This window comes from Bradysia coprophila (assembly GCF_014529535.1).
Source record: "Bradysia coprophila strain Holo2 chromosome IV unlocalized genomic scaffold, BU_Bcop_v1 contig_84, whole genome shotgun sequence".
NCBI lineage: Eukaryota > Metazoa > Arthropoda > Insecta > Diptera > Sciaridae > Bradysia > Bradysia coprophila.
The window spans coordinates 3,974,906-3,997,440 of NW_023503376.1; the positions used below are offsets into that span (position 1 = coordinate 3,974,906).

The following is a 22,535-nucleotide window of genomic DNA, read 5'->3' on the forward strand; positions in this document are numbered from 1 at the left end:
GATCATTTATTATTTTGTTACACTTTAAACAGATTAATTTTAATCGATGGCTCGATAAAATGGTGTGGATTGTGAGAATTTGCGAATAATTTTTTTTTGTGTGTGTTCCATCTGATTCACAGAAAATGATTGAGAGAATGGCGATCGAGGCACAAGCTATTTACAATGGTAAATGTGTATAATATAGCAACAATATATATACCTGAATGTACTCGTGTAACCTATCCAATATTTTACACTTTTAAATTTATAGCAAAAAGGTATAACTCCAAAGAAACTGGATGTGTGGAGTGGACACATAAATTCGTGAAATTTTTTTCTTTCTTCACTCTTTCGCAAATAAAATTTGTTCAATTAAATGAACCTAACTTTTTGTGTGTGTATCGTACGGAATTGTTTATGTTCGTGACTTTCACGCAATTTCAGCGAACATACTATAGTACACAGGAAGCGCTATATATGCGAGCTGCATTTGTTGCGCTGTTGATACATTTTTTAGGTAAAAAAAATCAAACAGCGAAAAATACCGCGAGAGTAGATTATAGTTTGCGAAAAAAAAATGAATTTAATGTTCGTTACATGATACACAAATTCTTCCACAATTTTTTTTCTTCTTCTTCTTATATCGTCATCGCAACCTCTGATGTAATTTACTTCACGGCTGGTTTTTTTAAGTGTTTCACTTTCCGACAGTTCCGTTGAGTCATTTGCGCCAAAGAAATAAACTGACTTTGATAATTGAAAAATGATATAAAGAAGAGCACTGGTTCGCCACCTCGTAATTTATTAAGAGTGATATCGCCAAATCTTCAGGTGATTGGGAAACAAGCGGTCTCCGATTTTAATGAGTGATAGCTCGTTGGATTCGTCTTTCAATTCTAGGAAACACGTGTCTTTCACTTTTTCTTAAAAAAATTATTTTCTGTGAAAAGCGCTCAAAAGTGAAGACATGCCAGAGGTTACCGAAAACAGTTTTTCGGCAATAACTCAAGAAAACATAGCTAACGCCGACCCGTACGAAACACCTATTCGTATCAAGGCTTTTGATACGGAACAGTAATTAGTTTTTCAATTGGACCAATATTTGCTACGTGACAGGAGTTTGGAAAACCGTTTGCTCCCACTTGATCGTATCGTTTTACCAACTCCTGTCGCATAGCAAATATTGGTCCAATTGAAAAACTAATTACTGTTCCGGACTCCTGAGGTCATTTGCTATACGCTAACACTTTATTTGACTAAAATCCTCCGAGAAAAATTTAATAATTTTTCACAAGAATTACTAACACTGGATATGTTGTAACGACCTATATTCGAGTCAAAGTGAAGCGTATACGGTAAGGGAATAGTAGACAATAAAAAATGACTGCCGTAGTACCGTTCCAGACGCTGTTCCAGCTGTAGAGCCCTCGGAAAGAAGAAAAAAAATCTACATTTTGGCACCAACTTTTTTTCAAGACTTCTGTAGGCTTGCAGCCCAAAAGTACTGGGTTCATTTATATGTGCAACGATAGTGGGTGAGGCCAGCTACAACACCCCATACTCTGTTCCGTGGTACATCGAAGCTGCAGAAAAGGCGGACTCTCCGAACATTCACTATATTTCTAGTCATAACTCTAGTGGATCAACTAGCACCAAGCGGTGCGTATACTCCACCTGTAGGTCTTTTCAAGGCCGACAATCGTACAACATTACAACAATTTAAAATAATTTTTTCTTGAGTTATTGCCGAAAAACTGTTTTCGGTACCCTCTGGCATGTCTTCACTTTTGAGCGCTTTTCAAAGAAAACAAATTTTTTTTAAGAAAAAGTGAAAGACACGTGTTTCCTAGAATTGAAAGACGAATCCAACGAGCTATCACTCATTAAAATCGGAGACCGCTTGTTTCCAAAGTTAAAAAAATCACCTGAAGATTTGGCGATATCACTCTTAATATCAGAATCAACTGACATTTGGAAATTCAAGTAGATCGCTCTTTCGACTTATATCATCATCATTATCAAACCTAGGGTTCCTGGAAGACGTGTTATTTTACCCAATTTATCTGCAGAATTCGTGAGGCACAATGTCTCACAAAACATTCTGTAAATTCCTAATCTTAAAATTTTTGTGTTAGAATGGTTCATATATGTCTACATCACTCCGTACGGAGAGTCTAGACTGGTTTAAGGTCGTTCGTTTTCTGCTAAGTCATCTGTTTCTAACAATAATGACCTGTAGCACACATAATCTCATATATATGGTACGTTCCATATGCTATTTCCACAGTAAAAACATTCTTCTATCTCTTTCACACTACTGTCGCTGGTACGATGGTTGCCTTTTATATTTCTGGCCTAGGGCACTTCTAGCATTTTCCTGTGCTAGTTACTGTGTAAGCAGACAACGTTGGACCTTTGTAGGGCAAACTACCACAATGACAACAAAAAGTGTCTTTCGTCTTTCGTTTTCAGGAGCCCTTCTCCCATAGGCCCTCGCAAATTTTCTTACATTTTCACACAAAATGTTTTTTTTTACTCCAATCAAATGGGGTTGCTTGGTGGAACCAAACGTAGTGCTACAGGGAGACTACGTCAATACCACTCCAAACACCAACATTCGAAGATCTACCGCGATCCATGTCCCAATGGTGGCAATTTGACCCGAGGTTTCAATAGAAGAGGACCTATGATATTACACTGATAAAAAAAATTCGTCAACATACATCCAGTATGTATGAAATGGCTGGCAGACAGCTTCATTTCTGCCTTACTTCGGATATGTATATTCCAACGTCTGGCAAGTATATCGTACATGTTCGATGTACAAACATACGAGTGACACGGATAGTCACGAGCAGTACGTATGACTATATGTCGGACATGTACGATATACATGTCAGACGTTGGATATACATGTCAGACGTTGAAATATACATATCCGAAGTAAGGCAGAAATGAAGCTGTCTGCCATCCATTTCATACATACTGGACGTAAATTTTTTTATCAGTGTAGGGCTTTTGTGATTAGACCAAATAAAACGTTATTGTTCCCTTTTGATAGTTTCTCTTAGAAAGGTCCAAAGTTATCTGCTAGCATAGTCGCTAGCATCAAAAAACACTAAAAGTACCCGATGCTACACATTTTCCCCAAAATTCTCAATCAAGTGAAGACCTCTGTCAGAAGGGCTCCTGTGATTAGACCGAAGAACATCTCATGGCTCTCATAAATGTAGTTCTTCCTAAAAAGGTCCAACGTTATCTGCTAGCATATGAAAACACTAGAAGTGCCCTAGGCCAGAAATATAAAAGGCAACCCTCGTATAAATGTATCTCGCGCTTCTGCTCTCCAGATTACATATTTTCGTATACCAAAACGTATAGTAAAACCAACGAAGTGAATGACGTGGCATTAAATCTTAAAAATGTTTTGTCCAGATGAAGTAATAGATTCGTAAAGTATTCTAAATTTCAAATATGTTCTGACACACAGTGCTATTATTCTGAGGTAAGAATGGTTGAAAGTGTCAAGAAATGAATTACCTGAAGGCTTGCTTACAACAGCGACAATATACCTTTGATTCGGTTAATATTACATAAATGTGTTAGTTTTGAGTCGAGCGTGAATCTTAACATTTCGAAAATGTCATTAAAATAACGTTCTGTAACAGTCGCATAAATGCATGTGAAATACACTGCCTCCTCCTATCAACCTAATATCATTAATCACTGTACAAAATACATTTATTTTTCAACAAGTATCCGTTACACCTCTGTGATCAATTATCTATCAAAATAATGAAGCAATTTTCTCTTCGTATTATACTCTTAATATGTTCTCAATAACAATTATTCATCAGAGATCATTTCTGCCGAGCCATGAGCTTTATAAATTATGTTTTCATCAAATATTTAACCGTGACTTAAAGTGCATACAGATATGCAACGCTAGCTGCACCTATTCTCTTCTCAGATGTATTCATTGAGATATCCGTTAAATTTATGTTTCTTTTCTTACTTCAAAAACAAAACTCTTGAATTCACAAAATTGGCACAATTTTGATAGGCTTTTGCGTTGATGATTTGATAAGTGTACAAAAAGAAACGAAAAGGAACTCGATCTTTACAATGTTCACACTTCACATTTGTATTCGAATGTAATTGTTGACACAATCACCGCAACCTCAACCACAACACAACTCGGAAAATGAATGTCGTAGAAGATGTAAGTGAATACCGTGAGGTAATATTACATCTCGGTAATTCTGATTACAATATTTACGATGGATGAGTGCGTTTGTAAACACTGACAGTCCGCAAGCATATGATATAAGTTAGTTGATCGAATCTTACTTGATTTGATCTAAGTCTATTGTTTGACAAACTTAAGTAATCTTTTACTTCATTTGTTTTAACATAAATTTGGTTATATAAGACTGTGTGCAGCACAATGGGCCCATTCGGAGGCCCACGTGCATGTTTACGGGATTTATTCCAGTTAAATGCCCTATTTCTCATTATCTATGCTTTTCGATGTTGTCAATATGGTGAGATTTTCTCAATTCTGTAGCTACCAACTACCAAATACGTGAGTTATAAAAAGGCAAGCAGGAAGAATAGTTCAATGAGTCGATACCCAGCTGTTGAACAATAAACATCTCCACCAACTTACGTAGTAGACTACCAATTTTGTAGTCAACTATCAGTTTTGTAGTCAACTATCAGTTTGGTAGTTAATTATCAGTGGGGTAGTCAAATATCAGTGTGGTAGTCAACTATCAGTGTGGTACTCAACTATCAGCGTGGTATTCAAATACCAGTTTGGTAATCAACTGTCGGTGTGGTAGTCTAAGTGTACTAGTCAACTATCAGTGTGGTAGTTAACTATCACTGTGGTAGTCAACTGCCAGTTTGGTAGTCAACTACCAGTTTGGTAGTCAACTACCAGTTTGGTAGTCAACTACCAGTTTGGTAGTCAACTACCAGTTTGGTAGTCAACTACCAGTTTGGTAGTCAACTACCAGTTTGGTAGTCAACTACCAGTTTGGTAGTCAACTACCAGTTTGGTAGTCAACTACCAGTTTGGTAGTCAACTACCAGTTTGGTAGTCAACTACCAGTTTGGTAGTCAACTACCAGTTTGGTAGTCAACTACCAGTTTGGTAGTCAACTACCAGTTTGGTAGTCAACTACCAGTTTGGTAGTCAACTACCAGTTTGGTAGTCAACTACCAGTTTGGTAGTCAACTACCAGTTTGGTAGTCAACTACCAGTTTGGTAGTCAACTACCAGTTTGGTAGTCAACTACCAAATCATCAAATTATAAATAGGCAAGCAGCGTAAATAATTTCATCAGTCGGTGTGAAGCCCTCGAACATCTCTACCACCTCTCTATCAGCATGGTAGTCAACTACCAGTTTAGTAGCCAACTACCAGTTTGGTAGTCAAATACCAAAAATTCAAGCTTTAAATAGGCAAGCAGCAGAATAACTTTGTCAGTCGGTGCGCAGTTCTCGAATAGTAACCATCTCTGCCGAAAATTACATTTGGTCAATTATAATGTTGGTAGTCAGCTACCAACTGCAAAATTTTCGAATTGCAATGTAAACTGTGAGCTATGGGTTATCAGATAACAAATAATTATAATTTGCCTGGTATTGATTTTGTTCACAGTGGTGTTGCAATATTGAATTATGGGTGAGAGTACCTAATGTAATCTCGATTTTTCTTGATCGTGAACAAATCAAATGAAGAAATTCGATTTTTACAAAAAAATCCAATTTCTTCATTTGCAATATTGAATGTCAATGTTGTGCAGCTACCAAAACTACGGACTACCAAATTTTCCATTTATAAATATGATTTGTGGTACAAACACCTGGACAGACATGAAGTGTCCACAATGGGATATTTTTTCTAGAAGAAAAAAGACCTGAAAAATTACGTAGAACGAAACACTCGACATTGTCTTCCACATAAAATTCACGTGAATGGAGGTAAACTTGTGACTTTTTTCAGTCTCTTAAAATGGTCCAGTTAACTGTCGTTGAACTTTTCGTTGCTTTCATCACATTTTACTATTTTTGATAGAACACTTTATTAAAGTGGATTGTGGATTATGTGGATTGTATGTGAACCAGGGTCTATATTGTGGGGAATTAATTTAGTTTACTGATGAATATTATATTTGTTAGGTTTCAGGTGGATGGGTTGTGATTTTCGCCATTTTAAGAAGAAGAAGAATGACGTTTCAGGTCTATGACGCTCAGTAAATACTAGAGATGTGCGGGCCGCCCGAAATTCACCTACCCGACCCGGCCCAGCCCGGCCCGACCGGGCTTGGGTCCGGGTTTCAAAAATTAGTCGGGCTCGGGCGGGTTCGGGTTTCAAAAACAAAGATTCGAACCGGCCCGACTTTGTTCGTCTTTTAAAAAAATGTGAAAACTTGAAGAAAAATTTAAAGAAAATTTGTAGTACAGTCCGAGAGTAAGCTTCCGTTCAAGTGTTCGATAGATTTGTGAGACTACATTATTATAACGATAGCTAACCGAACAATTTCCACTTGTTAGGCGCGCCGATTTTAGGTTTTTTCGCTCAATAAAAAATATACGGGCCGAGTCGGGCCGGGCCGGGTTTCACTACAAAATTCTCGGGTCGGGTCGGGCTCGGGCATTAAAAATTAGTCTGGGCCGGGCTGGGTCGGGTTTTGAAAATAGGTCGGCCCGCACATCTCTAGTAAATACACAATTTGTGAAACTATTTATGTTTCAGGCATGTAGTATACGTTGAATAAATTGAGTTTATTGAGTGAAAAATCAAAAAGAAAATGTTGACATTGGCGCTGGCGATCAGTTTCGACGGTTAAACCATGAACTTTCATCACAACCCATTCTATGAGTGTGTGGGTTGAAGACAAATTAAAAGAATTTAAAGGAAAAGAAAGATAAAGTGAAACTTCATCGCTTAAGTCAGTGCACAATCGGTCACTGTACTATCCAATCAATACTGCAATTACAGTAGGGAAATAATGCAGCGAGTCAACTACTGTGCATTCATTGAGTATCGACCATGTCGGTAAATCAATATTTATTATTATTGAAAATCAAGTTGCACTTACCTCAACAATGGACTGCTCCGCTTAATACCAAATACGGGACAATTATTCCCCAGTAAGTAATTGTAGTCCAGGTTCATCGCACTTTTGTTCAACTCGCTCAAGTCAAATTTTAGCATAGCTGAAAATGGACCATTGTTAACAGACGAATGTGGGAAAAAGTTTCAGGGCAAACAAACATTTATCAATTGGTCCCAGTTTTTCGGCGACCGTATAGAGAACGTCAGCGCTCCAAAATTCTGGAATGCGAACGAACACTTTACCCGTATCGACGGGCAAATGAAAACCCAATTTATGTAACAGCAACATAAATGGTTTGTGCATAAGAATGGTGCTCTGTTCGGTGTTCCACGGTACCACTGGTACGGATTGATGCTTCACTGAAAATGACAAGAAACGTGCAAATTCAACTCGGGAGCGAAAAGCAAAAATACTGACAAACATAGTGGTACGGCACAGGTTTCATGATTTTTGTGCTCGTCAAGAGATTTGGTTGCTTGTAGATGGGTCTGCTATTCTGCGCCAGTTTGACGAAACAACAGTCAACCAAACTTTTTTGCAGCCACAAAATTGATTTGCCTTTGTTTTCCTGAATCAAACTTTCACGCAAAACCTGACAGCGAAATTGAAACTTTGCTTAGCGCATGAACTCTGAAACAAAATGAATTGCAAAACTCACTTCAATGTCGTCCGCAGCTCGTTCGTCGCTGCCTGAATCGTTCATACTTATTCCCGATTCACCACTGCTCGACGAGTCGGAGGTTTTTGCCTTTTTCTCGTACTCAATGTCCTCAAATTTCATCAAATCATCGTATTCAAGCAATGTGATGATGTCCTATTCAAAACAATGCAGAATTAATGGCTTACCGTGCTGACTGAATTAACCGAATAGCTATTTCTGCAGCTATTGTGGGTGGTAAGTTTTAGGTAATTTTGTAATTTGAAGCAAATAAATCCTAAAACCAACCGCCCACAACAGGCACGTGTACAACTTTTCATGAAAATGGACCAAATTACGAGAAAAATTCAGAAATTTTGTACTTTGGGACGTATAGACCGAATACCATAACACAGCCATTACAATGAAAATGAACTAGTAACCACGGTAGAGTAAAATAAACCAGGCAGGAGCGGTTCATTTTCGAAACGTCAAATAAGGGACCTAATACACTGTATGAAAATGAACTCAAATGAACACTGACATAAGTTGAAAAGTTTTATTCGCAAAAAATATAGAGCTACTAGATTATTCAGGTCCCTTGTCAAACGTCCACTCCTGCCTGGTTAACTTTAATCTGCCGTGCTAGTAACGCAACTCGAATTAAGATTTGAATGCGAACTTTTGTCCTCCAATAACCGAACACGAAAAATCAGTGTTCATTCATGATTAAAAATCGCCATTTCTTTTGTGTTGGGCATAAATTTCAGAATTTTTCTCGAAATTTGGGCCCTTGGCTTGAAAAGTTGTATACGCATCTGGACGGTTTATTTGAGGCAATTTCGAGAGTTGTAGCTCTACCGAAGTGACAGATACGTGAATAACTGTTGTCTTCGGCCTTCCTTCAAAAAACTCACGAAAAGGAGACCTTTCATTTTTATCCCGAGTGGATTTTATGAAGGTTTTGTTTTACATTAAAAAAATGATTTTGGTTCAGAGAAATCATCAAAAAACGAATATTTTCCCGCCCAAATGTAGGCTACAAATTTGCAAAGGACTCATCGCTCTTAAAGTCAATTAACTTTTCATCACTAGGGCTGTAATAAGCCGCTTTCGACCCTAGGGAATTTTTGAGTTTTTGATCAACTTTCACATTTTAAATAGTTGTAGTTATACGTGTAAGTAATAAGAGTGTGATGCTTACTTGTTTTAACAGTTGTTGGATGACAGAGAGGCGAGACTTTTCTTTGGTATCGCTATTTTTAAATAATTTCACTATTTTTCCGATAATATCTCTGCTCTTCTTGCTTTGTACGTAATACCAGTAGAGTGTACTGATTTCTTCCTTTATCCAATTATCCCTGGAAAACACATTCAAAAGAAAGAAAAAAATTAATTTCGTAAATACAACGTGAAAGTGATGACAGAAACAAGTACTTGACTTGTTTCCGGTTCAGTTTTTCAATATTGCCTTATCAACGACTTTATCTGCGTAATAAAATTGTGCCCTAGAGAAAATAACAGAAAATCTTCTGTAAATAAACAAAAAACACTTTGGGAATCTGAGGATAATTCTCTCAGTTATTAAAAACGCCCTAACGTATACTGTTCAGCAAAGCTGTGCCTCTTAAGAGCATTGGACCCGTTGCAAATTTTTTAGTCTTCATTTAGGCGGAACAATATTTGTTTTTTGATGATTTCTCTGAACCAAAATCTTTTTTGAAAAATAAAACCACTTAACGAACGCAAAATTGTGTTACTTTTAAAGGAAAAGGAAAAATTGGTTTGTGGATGATAACTTATCACACTTGGCAGATTGTGTATATCTAGGTTTCTCCAAGTGGGTTAAGTTAGTTAAGTTATGACTCACAAACCAATTTTTCTTTTCAAAATAACAAAAGTCAAAAGATTTTGATTCCAAGAAATCATCAAAAAAATGAATATTTTACAACCTAAATGTAGGCTACCAATTTGCAAAGGGTTCATTGCTCTTAAGAGCACTTTATGAGTGAAACTGCTGACACACAGCTCAGGTCAATATGCTACAGCCGAATCTTTTTTTTGTTGAAAGCTAAGACATTCGAGGTTGTTATTGAGGTCGTACATTTATCAAAAATGATTCTGATGAAAAGATATCGAAAATTAAATGCGAAACACGCAAATGTAGGCTACCATTTAAGCAAAGCATCATCCATTAATCTTAAACTTCTATGAACTCTTAGCTGCGCTTCAAAATTTCTATAAAAACATAGCTAACGCCGACCCGTACGAAACACCTATTCGTATCAAAAGCCTTTAATGTGAAACTCTTCATTTCTCTTACTTCATTTTCTTCTCTGCTGAAAAACTATTCTTCCTTTTAAATCACTTACATTATCCACTCTTTGCCTTGTTAGCATATACAAATAAATTGCCAGAGGCAATATAGACAGCCCCGTACGAAGTCAAATTTCATAAATTCCTATTTAAACAGCTATGTACCGCTATATTTACCTATATTTCACTGTAAATAAACATTTCACAGATGAATATGCTATTATATAGCTCTATATGCCTGTATATAGCTCAATATAGCTGTATATAGGTATACATAGATGTCCATATATGGAATCCCTGAAACCCCTCACACTTAACACATTATTTCCATGTTAACAGAAACTCTCTAAGTATCATTTTTCCCACTTTATATCACTTTTAATAAAATCCAATATGGCCGCCGGCAGCCATTTTGTTAGGAGACCGGAAATAGTACCGACGCTTTACATTCGTTAATACCTTTCACACAAAAAAAAATCATGAAATTCGGTCAAAATTTACTCGAGATATTGTCAAAATACACCACGTTCACTGTACGGCCGAGTAGCCAGATAACAGCTCACTCCAAGAGACCTAGCTCACGCTCCGGAGAACATAATTTCATAAAAAATCATTTTCCCTGATTGGTACGGTCAATACCTATCTAATAAAGCTAAAACGAACGAAATATGTTCAAATGTGGCCGACCTACAAGCAAAAACTGCTTGCCGCCCTGTGCCTGTTTCACACCAAGGGGTCTAACTCACAAGTCGGTCATCCGATTTCCATAAACTTTTTTTTTTGTCGATCGGTATTGTAAATACCTTTTATTTGACGTATCACTTACAAGTTTAACGTTTAAATGTCCGGAGATATCTTCGAAAAACCGTAAAGCACTTATTGGGCCACAGCTCGGGAGGGGTCGATCCAAAATCACTCATCTTCGAACTTAGCCTGTCTTTTGACATTACCAAACGGGAAAAAAGAATTTTCAAAATCGGATGCGTTTTACTCAAGTTATCGTGCAGACAGACAGACGGACAGACGGACAGACGAACATTTTTTTTTCGCGGATTTGGCATCTCTAGACAACCACAATAGGTTTCCCCTTACTCAGGGAGTCCAATTCGACGTGTTACAAACGTATGCGTAAACCTATAAGACCCCAGTACTTCGTACGGGTCTAAAAAACTTAACAAATAGAGAAATAGGGGTCTCTGCAAGATTAAATGTCTTTTTGTCATATTTTAAACTTACCAAGTGTTACCCTCAATGCACTTTTTGTTAGCCACAGATCCATCCCGAGCGTTTGTCATTACCAGAGAACTTTGCTGTGTGTTTATAAATTTGTTGATAACATACTCGATCAAATCAGACCAGTCCTAAAAGAAACAAAATTTAGTGAGAACGAGTCAGAAAACAAAACAGGATATCACACCGGACACCGGAAAAGACTAGTATCGCTTTCCCCAGTCTTGTGTTTCGTTTCTGTATAATGGTTTTTCTTATCGCGAGGGAAATAGGTTGTATAACAAAGTCATCGGGACAGTCTGTGTCAATCGAACCATTCGAATCAGTAGTGCTTGAGTTTCAATTTCATTGTCAAACTGACTAAAGTTTTCGCAGGTTCATTCTTAGGGTCTTCAAAGGAAAGTCATTTGTCGGAAATAAGCGATTAGCTTATTGGGACATGTAAAAGTCTATGTTAACAAACGGGGATATTGCTCGAGCAGGCACTTTGGGCGCGCCGGAAAGTGCTAAGGGGGTCGAGGAATACCTCCAAATAAATTTCTAAAAATCAAAAGTCAAATTTTTGATTTTTAGAAATTTATTTGGAGGTATTCCTCGACCCCCTTAGCACTTTCCGGCGTGCCTAAAGTTCACAAGTCACGTGTTAAACAGATGAAGTAATAGATTTCAAATTGTTAGGGCTGTTATATTTAGAGTTTCGACGACCTTTTGTCAATTAAAATCAGTGACTATTTTTGGGAAACCATTTTCCAGTCTTTTCCCGAATTTTCTCATATTTTCTTGAGCTTTCCAACATTTTTCTAAAAATATTTTTTGAGGAAAATCAAAAAAATCTAAGAAATTGTTGGGAGTAACGCCATCTGTTATCATTTTTCTGTAATAATTATGAAACTAAACTCACATCACACAGCATGTATTCAGTTTCGTAGATTTTCGAAAACGTTTTCAGTATGACTGGCTGAAACAGTGCGGTGATTTGTTCGATCTCCCCACCAATGTGATGCATCATCGTAAAAATGCAATCGTTCACATATTCGCCGTTATGTTCAAAATCGGTGAGCAGCAAACCATAATGGTACATAACTTCCACCGTTGAGAATCTAGAAAAATCTCCATTTAAAACAATTTTTACATTCTACCCATATTTACTGTTCGATATGTTCCATTAAATTGATTCTTCCAGCGGAATTATGCAATTTAGCCGCATCGTCCAACAGCACCAATAGCAAGTGATTCGATACGATCAAATCCTCTAAATATTGTTTATTCTGCAGTGTAGGATTATAGTGTCGTAGCAGCAGCAAAAACAGGCAGTGTAAATCAGAAGTTGATGATATTTGAATGCTCAGCTGTTGTATGTGATTTTGATCGGTCTGGAAATTGCACTGAACGAGTGTTATCGACGGTTCTTTTTGTGGGAACGTTTGTCTACCGCGAATGACTTACCGTATTCAGAAACGAAAATTTCTTGTACATCGACAGAGTCTGAATGAATTCTTTTATAGCAGTTACCAGCTTCATGAAAATAATACAAAATGAACAATCAACAACCAACCTAGAAAAAGTGATTTATTACCAAATGCATTTTCTGGAAACATGGCTTTAAGTCAAGCCCATCTTGACTGCAATTCAGTTCGAATTCTTCGCATAAATTAACACCTTCGTATGCTAAATATGCTAAGACATCGTATGAAAGCACTCGCTTAACATGCTCAAAATCCAGTTCTAACTGGGCTGCAAATCTCAAGAAATAAGTGATCAGCCAGAAGAAATAAGACGTGTCTACCATGTTCGGTTGCTATACATGGTTAGAAAATGAAGAGAAAAAGAACATTTCAAAAATTGTTAACCGAAAACCATTTTTAATGACAAGATTATTGTAGTTACTAAGTCTGTTGGAATCAATAGCTGAGCGTGTAATTCGCCTACAAGATTACCAAATCCTTTTAACATAAAATCAATTGTAAATTCTTTCAGAAGATGCGAAATGTCTTCATCCGTTGGCGTGTGTTGCGTTAAACCCATCATGTTAATTCTGAAACAGTTTCAAATGATGTTTACAAAGATTGTGTCGCTAAACGGTGTTCCGTTGAGCGAAGGAAATCTGAAATTTTATTTTTTTTTTGTCTGAGGGCCTTTTAGGAGTCGAGAGGTCCGGGGATTGAGAGAGAAAAAAGGGTGGTAGAATTCCCTTAAGCATTTTCCGCATGTGAAAGAAGTGGACGAAATTCATTTTGGGCGCACATTGAACAAAATCACGTAAAAAAAAAACGTCTTTCCTTAGCCCGGACTCCCACCGATACAACCCACTTTCGAACCGAAACTACTGAGGTCATTTCACGTTTCTCAAGTACAATTGGCTTTGAGTCAACAGACGAAAAGTCGACGCTCGAACACACTGACGGAACGAGAATAACCTCTCGGTCTGATCAGAATAACTGTGCAAGTAAAAGCATTTACTTACATGCCGTTTCGTCGCTTCACCAATTTCTTACGACGACTGTCCTGTTCACATAATGTGACCGATTTTCGCGGATTGTTAACCGCATTGAAACGTTGCTTTTGATTGGGCGGCGGTCGTCGATGATATTGTTTATCATCTTCGTTACTAGATGTCGATTCTTGGTTTTCGAGTTGCGTAACATATCCGCAATCGGAAAGTTCTGACTGAGAAGATAGACTATGTCTGGTTGGCAAACATTCGTTTACAGAGGCTGTAGCAGCTGTAGCGACATCTTTCGCTTCGTCTGCCGTACTTGTATCCATGCTCTATTTCATTCAAACAATTTTTTGAAAAATTTAGAAAATCTACAAAATTGCGGCACTGGCGTCTCGTAGCTCTTACCATCTTAGAAATGATTTGCGAAAGTTCGGGTATTGAATCATCATTTTTGGTTGTTTCATCAGATGAGGGAGTAACGCTATCAATGTTGGCTTTAGATGTTACTGTAATGTGAGCATAATCAGACCTATTCACTTCATTGGATAAAAGTTAATGTACCACCATTGTCAGAAGAGTCGGACGATATTAAGGGACTGGAATCACCACTACCTTGTTTCAATGGTGTTGTATTGCTCTCAAAATCTTCCGAACTATCAGACGAAATGTCGTCCAATTTTGAGTTCAACAGCTTCTGAAGCGTGTTGATATGTTGATCTTTGTATATTAATGCAACCAATTGGGCTAGCGTGACACTAAAGAATGCCTTCTGCGCACAAGACATTAGGTACAGCAACAGTTTGTCAATGTTCAACGTGAACAGATTCCAAATGATTTCATTTTGATATTTGATTAGATTATCAGGTTCGTCGCGCACCTGACAATCGGGTATGTGTAGAATATTTCGTAAAAGTATGAGACAATTGTTCACGCTATCACATTGTATAAAGGATAGTTTCGAGTCTTTTTCTAGTATACTTTTCATGTAATCGACAATGGCTCGTATCGATCGCATATCCGAAAATGATTTCTTCGATTCCGATAAGATTTCATTCAGATCGGATACGGTTTGACGACCGACCTCGGTTTTTTGCATTATTTCAATCGAATTGGCGTACATACATTCGGCCGGTGTTGTTAAATTAATAAATATTCGAACGGAAACGGAAATCAATTGTTTATCTTTAGCACAAAGCAGCACCGGCATTAGGTTGCTTTTGATGTATTGCCGGAATCCACTTGACCGGCGAAATGTTCGTAACGTTTGATCTTCGCTGCACAGTTTAAAGTAAATGTCGTTCAGATGAACTGAAAGTAGAGAGGTGACGGTTAGAAACAAATACAACTGAAGACGCACATGGCATAGCTGGCTGCTGGCATATTACTTAAGACATCGTCATTTATGTTGAATAAGTCTCCTTCCATAGTACCAAGGGACGGAAATTTGTTTGACGCGTGCGTTCGTGTAATGTAGCAGTCCATAGTGTTGAATTTTACTCGTGATTGTATTTCGTAACTTTGTGAATATTGTATTTTGTGTTGCGGAAGCAGATTTCTCCATAAATGTAATATCTGAAAAAGACAAATGTCGGATTGAGTCCTTGATACAAGAATGCTACAATATAGTAAATAACGATCTGATCGATAAAAATATTCGTTTAGAAGAAGTAACAATTAACTAGGGCGTATCGAATTTTGAGAATTTTAAGGGTCGCGATAGCCTGTGTGCGGAAAACGTAGATCATTGAAAACTAAGTCCAGGCATATGGTTGATGGATCCGAAGGTGCCCGGGAAGAAGTCCCCCCGGACGACTTTAACTTTCAAATGGTCATAACTCGGCAAGTTGAGAGTATTTCTGAAAACAATGTTCTAGCAGGATGTAGAGCGTTAAAAACTCTACAAAACTGCCAAAGAAACCGATGGTCCAAAAGGTGTGTCTGTCGAGGTTTTCTAACATCGAAAGTTCGACATTTTCGTTTTTGACTTTTATTTCCTGAGAGACAAATTATTAACTTTAGCTTTTGGCATAAGGTTGTAGAGGAGGTCGAGTACTACCAGTACACTAGGCATTGTCCCGGTCGGCGATCCATCCGAAACCACTTTTTCAACATTAATGAATGAACTTTTTAAGTGTGCCCACGTCGCCCACGAAGCCAGTGCAGACACTGTAACCGATGTTGCTGAGTCGAGGTAACCTTGGCCAGTAAGTGCACATAATATTCCATAACAGTAGCTGAACTCTTTTACAAAATATTTAAGAATTCGGTGTAGCACATTTTGTACTACAAAATCTGAGAAAGTGAAATTTGTGAGAAAAACAACAAATAATCGTTTTAATTAGTTATTTGACCCACGAACAGTAGTAAGAAGTCGATTTCGTTGCAAATACACATTTTTCGATATTTTTACAAAAGGTTGAACTTCGTGGTATACCGTGTCAATATAATGTGCTACATCGAGATCCCAAATATTTTGTAAAAGAGTTCAGCTACTGTTATGGAATATTATGTGCACTTACTGGCCAAGGTTACCTCGACTCAGCAACACCGGTTACAGTGTCTGCACTGGCTTCGTGGGCGACGTGGGTACACTTAAAAGGTTCATTCATTAATGTTGAAAAAGTGGTTTCGGATGGATCGCCGACCGGGACAATGCCTAGTGTACTGGTAGTACTCGACCTCCTCTACAACCTCATGCCAAAAGCTAAACTTAATAATTTGTCTCTCAGGAAATAAAAGTCAAAAACCAAAATGTCGAACTTTCGATGTTAGAAAACCTCGACAGGCACACCTTTTGGACCATCGGTTTCTTTGGCAGTTTTGTAGAGTTTTTAACGCTCTACATCCTGCTAGAACATTGTTTTCGGAAATACTCTCAACTTTCCGAGTTATGACCATTTGAAAGTTAAAGTCGTCCGGGGGGACTTCTTCCCGGGCACCTTCGGATCCATCAACCATATGCCTGGAATTAGTTTTCAATGATCTACGTTTTCCACACACAGGCTATCGCGGCCCTTAAAATTCTAAAAATTCGATACGATCTAATTAACAATTGAAGCCACCTTTCGAGCAATGTCCTTGGTGCGTAATGACCCATTGTCTACGAGGGATTCTTTTGAAAAACAGCCGACCGAAATCGGACGCATTTTCCAGTGGACTTTTTTATATGTGCCTAGAAAGGACTTCGACCCTAGAAGCCAAAACCACTTTCAAAAAAAATTCTTCGAAGCTTGTGTGGCTGGTGAAAGGTGAGCAAAAACCGAAAACTTGCACTTTTCTTACAAAAATTTCTCCAGTTACACGAGCCGTACAGGGTCGTGTGGGGTGTCATTAGAAAGGTAATCACATGTACTATTGAGCCGAGTAGGGACTTGATGGTTTTAAAATTCATCCACACTGAGATATGTGCAGTTGAAGTTTTCAACCGAAGACGCACACTGTTCTTACAGAAATTTCTCGAGGTACACAAAACGTACATGGTCGTGTAGGGTATCATTTGAAAGGTAATTGTAACACAATGGGCCCAACAAGGACTGAACTCAGTGTTTTGGATTTGTGTAATTTTATTAATGCGAAAAATGTTCAATTTTGCTCTTTCGTATTTGAAAATTTAGTTGTTAATGATTGTAATGCACGAATCAAGTTTCCAATAAAACCCAAACCAAGTGTTAGTGTCGGAAGAAATCCTAGTGTCGAAAAGTGACCCAATATTTTGAGCCTCACGTTACCTTGAACTCTCCATCTCCCGTTAGATAAACATTTCATTGGGGTGAAGTAAATAATAAAAGAAAAAAATTTTGCGTTCTCAAACGTGAGTTCAAATCTGTCTCATCGCATACTGTACTTTTTCACACGTAACGCTGAGTAAAATCGTTCATGTGATGTTGATTTAATTGTACCAATCTCATTTTATTTGTCACGTGTCACACTTTAAAATGACACACATTTTATCGAACATAAAATCGCTTCACTGATGTGTAATTACGAATCGTGTGGCACAGTACAAATGGTACAGCATGAAGCTGCATGATTGTTACCCAACCAAAAGACAAATAAATTGACGTACATAGCATTCTGTGAACCTATTGACTAGTTACACGCGAATCGCAAAAATTGACCATGAAAAGCGTGGTTCGTCACAATCGCATCGCCTTTCCATCATTCGATTGAATAACCAGCAGACATTTATTTTAACAAAATTTTTAATGAGACTTTATACCTCTAGTAAAAAACTGTTTATCTCGATATATCTGTTCTCGCCTTCGGCTCGGAACACAGCTTCCAAATCGTCAAAATAAAGAAATAAACATTTTGGACAGAGGTGCAAAATCTACTATGAAGCTTATTAGAAAATACTTTGTTCTCCAGTGGCTAGTGTGGTCTCTCGCGACAGGCATCATAAATAACCAAACAGCTCTGGCGTTATAGACACACGTAGCAAACATTTTCAGTTGAAGAATATAGATCGTGAATTTGAGCAATGAAAGTCTAGAACAGGTATGGTCGATCGGCGAATTCGTCTTAAACGCACTCACATTTTATGTCAAAATAATATGAAAATGAGTGCGTTTAAGTACGAAAATCAAATTTGTATGTCCTCCGGGCGGACAATAGACCATACCTGTTATACACTTTCATTGGATTTGAACACTATTTCACAGGACTCTCAATGACTGACGCTGTCGGCAAGTCGGTCACTTCTGTCACTTCATCGAACAATATTTTCATGGACAATGTGATCGAAAATTTAATTTCCTAACAAAAGATTTTGATTTTTAAATTTCGTATCTCAAAACACCGACTCGAAGGCAGTGCCATCGCTGATTTTTGCGGTAGTGACGATAACAATTTCCACAATCTATTGCTCTCAAAAGAAGTAACAGACTAAATAATAATAGCGGTGAGATACTTGCGGTCAGGACCTGCGAAAGGCATCAAAGTCACAATAAACTCACGTTTACATTCATTGAAACTGATGCCATTGTTAGCTTAAAATTTTTATTTTCGTGGAATCGTATTGTAGATTAGTAGAAACCTATCATGCGCAAATTGAAGCAATCGCAGAACCGAATACATGAAGCTTTTTATTTGAGTGAACTCTTGTACTCTTAGACTGTCGTCAGTCACATGGAAGGAAGCATGAGGAATATCCATTTAAAAAGTGATTTTTGTTGGAGTCAAAGCTATTTTAATATGGCTCGGAACGGGTCGGGTTCGGTCAGACCGGAACCCGAACCTGATCTTGACCCGAACCGGAACTAAGACTTCGGGTTCAACCCGAACTTGACCCGAACCTAAATTTTCGATTTCGGGTTCCAACCGAACCCGACCCGAACCCGAAGTTATTCAACCCGTACTTGACCCGAACCCGAATTTCCATTTCGGGTTTGACCCGAACCTGACCTGAACCCGAGATCTTCAAATAAATCAGGTCCGGTTCGGGTTAACCCGAAATTTTTGGCATTTTTTAGTGAAAAATTTTCGGGTCACCCGAACCAGACCTGATCTATTTGAAAATTTCGGGTTCAGATCAGGTTCGGGTCAAACCCGAAATGGAAATTCGGGTTCGGGTCAAGTACGGGTTGAATAACTTCGGGTTCGGGTCGGGTTCGGTTTGAACCCGAAATCGAAAATTCTGGTTCGGGTCAAGTTCGGGTTGAACCCGAAGTCTTAGTTCCGGTTCGGGTCTAAGACCGGTTCGGGTCATAACCTGAACTGATCAGGTCAACCCGAACCCGTTCCGAGCCTTATATTTTATGAAAACAGTTAATTTGTCCTGATGATTTTCGGCTGACAAAACATAGATTTTAAACTTACGTCAACCAAAACCATTACTGCTGTATCTGCAACCAAAAAAATATTTTGGGTCAGATCAGATACGGATAAAATCATTAGAAAGACTTTAGCAACAGATAAAAATGCCCAATAAATTGTCGAATCTAAATGGTTATGGTCGAGGTTTGAACAACCTTTGTAAATACAGTCAGAGGCTGTAAAATTTGCTTCAGCTGTTCAGCTCTTCAGCTTCAGCTACTTTACGGTTGAAGCTGCTATACACGCACGTGGTAGTGGTAAAACCGTAGAAAGGCGTACAAAAACAGTTTTAATTGTTTGTGTGGATCAGCTGAAGAATCGTTGAAACAAATGCATGCTTAAATTTAACTGCCTCTGACTGTACTCCATTTGGTGAAAAAAATTGGACGGGATGGCTCAGTTCCAGGCTTCCATCAAAATGATCCGAGTTCGATTCCTGTGTCTGACAATTCCACATGGAATTATTCTAGCGAATATATCGTATTTGGGTAAAGTCCCAAAGTTCACTCATAATTTGAGTAGCCTCAATGTGTGTTTATTGACCTCAGTTTATGTACACTCTGAATAACTCGTATCATGTAACAGCCCATATACGACTAATTTGTGTTTGTGGACTAGAACATTTAGGCGAGATATCAATTAGGCACCTCACGTTCCTCAGAGAGTATTTGCATACTTCCAGGCGTGATTTGGAATTTACGTTAAGACGGTTGTCCAGTGTGAAGTTGTTGTTGGCTGTAAAAGGCTAGTGAGAGGTTTTAAAAATTAAAATTGTACTGTGCAACAACGGAAAGAGAGGGTGAACAGAGTGAAAAAGTAGGTATAATTGAGGTTGAACAACCACCGGTGAACAATATTTTAGTTAGGTCTCATGTCAGTACATTCGCTTTCGGATCGAATTTGATGGTTTTATCGTTACCTTTAGCTAATGGTTAACAATTCGCATCCAAACATTTCCGCTTCATTAAATTGTCAGCGTAACCGAACAAAGCCTGAGAGTGTAATCACAATTGCGTAAACTACAATTTCGTTGCGTTAATGAATGAAATGACGTGTAATTCGTTCATAATTTACTCAATCTACGGGCCACAGTCACACTCCGAAAAACAATGACAACCCACAACCAAAATGTTGTTGTACCGTTTAACGACTAATGGGTGAAGTGGTGAAGGCGTAAAACTCATTATCCCTTTGCTGTACGTAATTAAATCGACAGGAATTTCGTCACGTCGTTTCGATCAATTCGTCACGTTTACAATCATATAATTTGTGTACATCCTCCGCTGTGCACATACAACGTTAACAATGCCACAGAATTAGAGATTCGAATTTCATTTCTATTTACGGTAGAAGTTGAATAGAAATCGGGTTCGGGTTCATAAATTTAGCCAATGAACGGTTACTAGTAACGTCATCACTGGTTTTTTTGGAATTGAATGAATACACCGAAGTAATATCCGCCACTTCAAATGAATAGATTTCGGTGTTTCGGATGAACGAACTATAGTGATGTGGGATATAATTAGGATGTGGAATTGATTGCTATAAGTAGGACATCGTCACATATTTGTGTAAGTGGCAGTTTAAAATATTTATTGAATCTGAAACAAAATTCCTTTCTGTGCATATTAATAATGCAACTGATGTCTGTCATAAAAAAATAAGAGCTTAGCAACGATGGATGAAGGAAAGACCTTTCTCACGTGTAACATTGGTTTTGTATTGTGCAGCATTTTTCTTGCAAAGTACCTACACTCTTGACAATCATCGATAACTTATCGGTTCACAACATCGCATTCACTTCACTAAGCAACATTGTAGTCTCGCTACACAAAACTACTATACAAAAGACATCCAACGAACAACTGCAACGAAGCACATGTATCGCGAAATAATATTTTTTTCGAAATTCACGTGGTATTTATCTTCAAAGAACGTTTTATATAATTCGATTAATTTAATTTAATTTGCTGGAATTTAGATGAATCCATTTTGGAAAGCTTTAAAAATAAAGAGACGGAAAAAATATGCATTTTTATGCGTTCCAAAAAAAGAAAAACTAAAAAAAAAATCCTGCGGTAATGCGTTGTCAGTTTTCCCATACGTTTGTTTTCACTCAGTATGGCCCGAATGTCTGTGAAGACAGCAAAATTTACATATATGGGTAATTCCAGCTAATTTGTGACTGTTCGAAATATTTTCACCAATTGAAATGCGATTTCGACAAACTTTTTTTTCCTTGAAAGCTGTTGACCAGACGCGTCGTTTAAGCCCCATATTAGGTCGGTGGCCAAAAATCTCGGGGAGATACCACCATAAAAATGTATGCTTGTTTTCAGCAAATTTTTGAAAATTCTAGTTTATTTCACGAAACCTGAACCGATTTCACTAAACTTTTTTTTTGCTGAAAGCTATTGACAAGACGCGTAGTTTGACACCAATATAAGGTCATTGTAAAATTCGGTCTCGGGGAGATTTGACCAAAAAGTGGTTGTTAGTATTCGACATTCCGAGATATTCTCAATAAATCTCAAATGATTTTTGTAAATTTGTTTTCCTGTAGATGTGAACGCTATAATTCCACAATTGCCACACGAAATTAATTTTTTTTAAAGATTTTTGGTTCATTCTGCTTTGAAGTAAGGTAAAATCACCTTGACTCAAGCCTTGCCGAAATTACATTTTTTCAAATAAAAACTGAAGATCGGTGCAATTCGAAAGGTACAACATATGACTTCACGAGAAAAATAACTTTGAGTGAATCAGGTTAGTTGGGTGAGTAAAGTTGGTGAATATAGCTTCCCTGTGGTGATAAAAGTCATCCTCGAATTTTATCTCGTCGAGGTTATCTCGAAAAATTTTGTAACAACTTTTTTTAAACGGTTTTGAGCCAAAGCAACATTCTCTGTGGGGCTCAAACTGCGCGTCTTGACCATAGCTTTCAGGGAAAAAAAAGTTTACCGAAATCAGTTTTTATTTGGTGAAA

The 22,535-nt window shown here is 37.8% G+C and overlaps 1 protein-coding gene across 1 annotated transcript in view; it reads right to left on the reverse strand.

Moving 5' to 3' along the window:
* Positions 1-22,535, reverse strand: part of LOC119072913 (protein timeless) — a 36,234-nt gene that overhangs the window by 5,798 nt on the left and 7,901 nt on the right. Inside the window, exons 2-16 of the mRNA XM_037178232.1 lie at positions 15,121-15,307; positions 14,297-15,043; positions 14,141-14,241; positions 13,760-14,064; positions 13,183-13,330; positions 12,872-13,093; positions 12,742-12,810; positions 12,445-12,668; positions 12,197-12,395; positions 11,302-11,426; positions 8,954-9,110; positions 7,771-7,926; positions 7,530-7,704; positions 7,271-7,471; positions 7,095-7,212 (exon numbers count right to left, since the gene is read on the reverse strand). Of these exons, the coding sequence (XP_037034127.1) occupies positions 7,095-7,212; positions 7,271-7,471; positions 7,530-7,704; positions 7,771-7,926; positions 8,954-9,110; positions 11,302-11,426; positions 12,197-12,395; positions 12,445-12,668; positions 12,742-12,810; positions 12,872-13,093; positions 13,183-13,330; positions 13,760-14,064; positions 14,141-14,241; positions 14,297-15,043; positions 15,121-15,217 (3,044 nt within the window). The 5' untranslated portion in view covers positions 15,218-15,307. The remainder of the gene's footprint in view (positions 1-7,094; positions 7,213-7,270; positions 7,472-7,529; positions 7,705-7,770; positions 7,927-8,953; positions 9,111-11,301; positions 11,427-12,196; positions 12,396-12,444; positions 12,669-12,741; positions 12,811-12,871; positions 13,094-13,182; positions 13,331-13,759; positions 14,065-14,140; positions 14,242-14,296; positions 15,044-15,120; positions 15,308-22,535) is intronic.